At 41.6% G+C, this 5,020-nt stretch overlaps 1 protein-coding gene across 1 annotated transcript; it reads left to right on the plus strand.

Moving 5' to 3' along the window:
• Positions 1–4,749, plus strand: LOC131325374 (threonine synthase, chloroplastic-like). Its single transcript, XM_058357596.1, has 3 exons — positions 1–361; positions 1,861–2,197; positions 3,323–4,749. Exons 1-3 carry the CDS (start codon positions 69–71, stop codon positions 4,328–4,330), a joined length of 1,638 nt encoding a protein of 545 aa, XP_058213579.1. The 5' UTR covers positions 1–68; the 3' UTR covers positions 4,331–4,749.
• Positions 4,750–5,020: the final 271 nt, after the last annotated feature.

The following is a 5,020-nucleotide window of genomic DNA, read 5'->3' on the forward strand; positions in this document are numbered from 1 at the left end:
AACTCTATCCAAATTCTCACCCCCCAATTATCCTCTCTCTCTCTCTCTCAACACTGTTGGCGTACAACATGGCTTCGATCCCGTTATCCCAACGCTATACCTCCTCTCTCCTCACCAAATCCACCCAACCCCACCACCAAACAGGCACCAAACTCCAATTCCACCGCACACCCATCGTAAAATGCACCGGCACCGCATCCCAATCACCCGCTTTTGATTCCTCGTCGCTCACCACCAATCACTCACCAGTAATCATACCAACATCGGCGGATACGACGTCGGTGAATCAACGGCGGCCGGCGGAGGACAACATACGGGACGAAGCCCGCCGCCACAGCTCTGCCCACAACTTCTCCGCAAGGTATGTGGGCGCAAAGTTAGTAGCTTTTCGATGTTGAACTTACCAATTTACTTTTGATTAATTCAGTTTAAGGGCTTGTATGGACTTATGAAAAGGACAGGAAAAGAAAAGAAAGTGTGAGAAAAATGTGAAGAAATGTAAGGGGAAATATACCGTGCTTAAAACTTTGCTTTCTATTTTTTCCTCACTTTCTTTACAAACCAAACAAGGGGAGGGAATTTTTTTTTTAATTTTCCTCTCTTTAGTCTTTTCCACATGTTTCGAATTAATAAAATTCGCAAAAGCGAGAATTGAGAGCGCGAGCGGAGCTGCGGAAGGCTTTTCAAATGATTATTTGACTAAGGTGGTACTCTTTCTTTTTTTCCTTGTTAAACTTATATGCTTTTTTCTGTTTTTGACACTGTTAAGAGGTTTTGTTGCCATTGTTGGTGGAAAAGCATACACTGTGGAAAATTATTCAATGCCCGTGGGGCAAATGTGGTGCCCCAAGGGCACTGAATAATTGCTCTGTATTATGACAGGATTTTAAATTTGCGAGCGGTTGAACAATTGACCAATAAATGTGAATTTAATCAAATGATTTTCGAAATTCTCATTATTATGGTCCATTAGTAACAGAAGAAATTTCAATGTCAATAAATTGGTTAAAACGTGTGCTTGAGTTGGAATTTTCAAGCATTGGAGTCAATACCTGCAATAATATTTAGTTCCTTTTTTCTATTTGTTAATTCCAAAGGGTATTGGACTAAAACCAAAAAGTTTAACAATTGCCAATATCTAAGAAAATGTGTCTTATTCATGCTAACTGGGTGGTGGTTGGCAAAACTTTATTATTTTGAGGAACCAATTCTTGAATTTAGTAGAGCTGTATTATGTTTAGGACATTTTTATTTTTATTATTATTAACGGATAAAGCTTTCAAAATATAACGAAAACTTTAAACGATAATTGAGATGGTAGGACTTGTACCTATAAAGAATAAGTTGAGAGAAAATAGATTAAGGTTGTTTGAACATATTCTCCATAGGTTTGCCGACGTAATAGTTAAGAAGAGTGACATGAATCACGATAGTAGTGGATAGTATAGCTAGGAGAAGAGGTAGAACTTCGGATGCCGTGATATGGAAGTATTTGGGCTTGCTAAATCTAAGTGAAAAGGTAGTCCTGTACAGAGGTCAATGAAAATTTAAGATTCATGTAGCATACCCCAATTGATTGACACAAGACTCGGTTTGGTTTGGTTTGAAGAAGTTTAGAAGTCAATGGGGTCAAGTGACTTGACCCTCCGTGATCATGATATCAATAAAATACCGTGAAAACCGAAACACTACCTTTTATCTCTAACTCTCAGGAACAAATCGTTAAAACATCACTAGCCGTTTGATGTTTGATGTATATGGGCCTATGTGCATCCAACAACTCCGGATTTGTGTTTCAAATTGTATTTTAAAGTTGTGTTCATTGAATTGCTTAAATCTTACATTCCTTCGTCCACGCAGATACGTCCCATTCATCTCCGACCCCAACAACGCACCACCCACAGACGAATCCTACTCTCTCGACGAAATTGTTTACCGGAGTCGCTCCGGCGGCCTCCTTGACGTCCTGCACGACATGACGGCGTTAAAACAGTTTGACGGCAAGTACTGGAGATCGCTGTTCGACTCGCGCGTGGGAAAGACCACGTGGCCTTACGGCTCCGGAGTGTGGTCGAAGAAGGAATGGGTGTTGCCGGAAATTGACAGCGATGATATAGTGAGCGCGTTTGAAGGGAATTCAAACTTGTTTTGGGCTGAGCGTTTTGGCAAAAAGTTCCTGGGCATGAATGATTTGTGGGTAAGTTGGAAATGAAGCTTAAAATATGGTATAATGTCAATAGAACAGTCTATTATACGTATTTTCATTTTAAAAGATTCAACACTAGGGCCGATAAATGAGTCAAATAAGTCGAGTCGTTGATTTTGTAAAATGAGCTTTGGAAATATGTTCTAGTTTAGCTTGTTTACGAGCTCAAGTGGATTTTAGACAAATTTTAATTGAGTTAATGTTGAGTAGCTTAAATTTTTTATACATTATCACCGAAACGAGCCTGGTAAGCTGAGTAGTAGATTGTTCAATTTGGTTTGAAAGCTAGATGAGCTTAAATAAAATTCAAACTTACATTGTTTATGTGACACCGATCTTGAACGAGCAAACGCAACTTGAGTTCTAGTATCTGGGCTCGATAATGTCAGCTCTGTTCAAAACTGGAGCATTTGTATGGTGCATGTTTCCTTAAGTGCTGAAGTTCTCTATTTATCTCTCTCCGTGTTGTTTTTCTTTTAAAATTTTGAACATTTTGAGGAAGACTTACACCCGTCTTGAAATATTTAAGAATAAAGTTTCTCGTAGTCCTTTTAGGTTAGTTTTGTCGGGCCGTTCTGGATAGATAAGTTAGGAAAAAAGTTGAGAAATCGGACTTGGGTAGCCATTTGATTGAATAATGAACCCAGGGGCCCTGCACAAGTGCACAACATGGTTTTTGTGGACAATCTCGGCCGTCGGATCGTGCATCTGACAGCACGGATCTCATCCTAGCAATGAACGGTTCTCGATCATTCATTGCCGAGATGAGATCCAAGCCGTCGGATACACGATCCGACGGCTCGGATAGTGCACAGCACGCATGTTGTGCACAACATGCTCCCCACTTCTCGAGACCGTGATACAATTATGTAAATACTAAACATATCACGGTATTTAACCTGTTCTCAATGGTTCACACAAATTGACCGATTCTAATCGTGGCAGTGATGACCTTCAAAACTCCCAACAAGAAGAGAAGTCGCATCCTTCACCTGATTGTTTTTTGTTATTTATGCGAGAGTATTCTTAATCCGCATCCTTCATCTGACTAGTTGGTTCATAGATTCTAAGCCTATGTTAGGAATGTTGAGCAATCCATGTCTATATCTCTGACAGGTTAAGCACTGCGGCATTAGCCACACGGGCAGTTTCAAGGACCTAGGCATGACTGTTCTAGTTAGCCAGGTGAACCGCCTTCGCAAGATGAACCGTCCAGTGGTAGGCGTCGGCTGCGCTTCCACTGGAGACACCTCTGCCGCTCTCTCTGCCTACTGCGCGGCTGCTGGGATCCCCTCCATTGTGTTCCTCCCTGCTAATCGGATCTCCATTGCACAATTAGTCCAACCAATCGCAAATGGTGCTTTTGTTTTGAGTATGGATACAGATTTCGACGGATGCATGAAACTGATTCGAGAAGTCACAGCTGAACTTCCCATTTATCTAGCCAATTCGCTCAACAGTCTACGACTCGAGGGACAGAAAACAGCGGCGATCGAGATTCTACAGCAATTCGATTGGGAAGTGCCGGATTGGGTAATTGTACCTGGGGGCAATTTGGGCAACATTTATGCTTTTTACAAAGGGTTCCAAATGTGTAAAGAACTAGGCCTGGTGGATCGGATTCCAAGGCTTGTCTGTGCACAAGCCGCGAATGCTAATCCACTTTACTTGTATTACAAGTCGGGTTGGACTGAATTCAACCCGGTGAAGGCAAACACCACATTCGCCTCGGCTATCCAGATTGGAGATCCTGTATCTATAGATAGAGCAGTTTTTGCTCTGAAAAACTCGAATGGAATAGTTGAGGAAGCGACTGAGGAGGAATTGATGGACGCTATGGCGTTGGCAGATTCGACTGGCATGTTCATTTGTCCTCATACTGGGGTTGCGCTCTCGGCATTAATGAAGCTGAGGGAGAGAGGGGTTATAGGAAAGACAGACAGGACGGTGGTGGTGAGCACAGCGCATGGGTTGAAGTTCACGCAGTCGAAGATCAATTACCACTCTAAGGGGATCGAGGGTATGGCGTGCCGGTATGCAAATCAGCCGGTGGAAGTTGAGGCGGATTTTGGGGCGGTGATGAATGTTTTGAGCCAGTACTTGAACAAGGGTTCCAAGTCTTAGGAAGGGGTTAGCAATGTTGGTTTCTTTCACTGGCATTCTCCTTTTCAAGGGATACCTTACTAGCTTGGGATCTCTAAAATTCCCCAAAATACTGCCATATAACTGCCGGCTAAATGTGCCGGAATCCGTGGAATTTGCAAATTTCGGAGCTCATCGTGCAACTGAAAGTATATTGGAATAGACTATGAAGGAACATGAGTTTTGATGTTCAGATGTTTCGTGCCCAGTTCCATTTCTAGCCTAATAAAGATGTTTTCTCAGCCACTGTAATATTTAGCAAATTCCTTAAGGGCTCGTTTGTTTGCTCGGAAATAAAAAAGATTGGAATATAAAATCCTCAGGATAGGATATGGATGGGACTTTAACTCCCCTTTGGGATATAGAAATGGTGGAGAGAAAATAAATCCGATGTTTGTTAAGATTGGGATTGCAACATGCATTTCTTATTTTATCCTCGTGAATGGTGGAGAGAAAATAAATCCAATGTTTGTTAAGATTGGGATTGCAACAAGCGTTTTTTATTTTATTCTCGTGCAAAGGATAAATTGGAGAGGGCAAAACAATCATATTTAGTTGCTTTTGATGGAGGGAATATGAAATTTCACCACCCCTTGGGATTTCATATCCTAGGATGTAGGCAGAATATGTAATCCCGTCTATAATGCGGTAAGACTATTAGAACACATAAAA

The sequence above is a fragment of the Rhododendron vialii genome, chromosome 5a (assembly GCF_030253575.1).
Source record: "Rhododendron vialii isolate Sample 1 chromosome 5a, ASM3025357v1".
NCBI classification, from domain to species: Eukaryota; Viridiplantae; Streptophyta; class Magnoliopsida; order Ericales; family Ericaceae; genus Rhododendron; species Rhododendron vialii.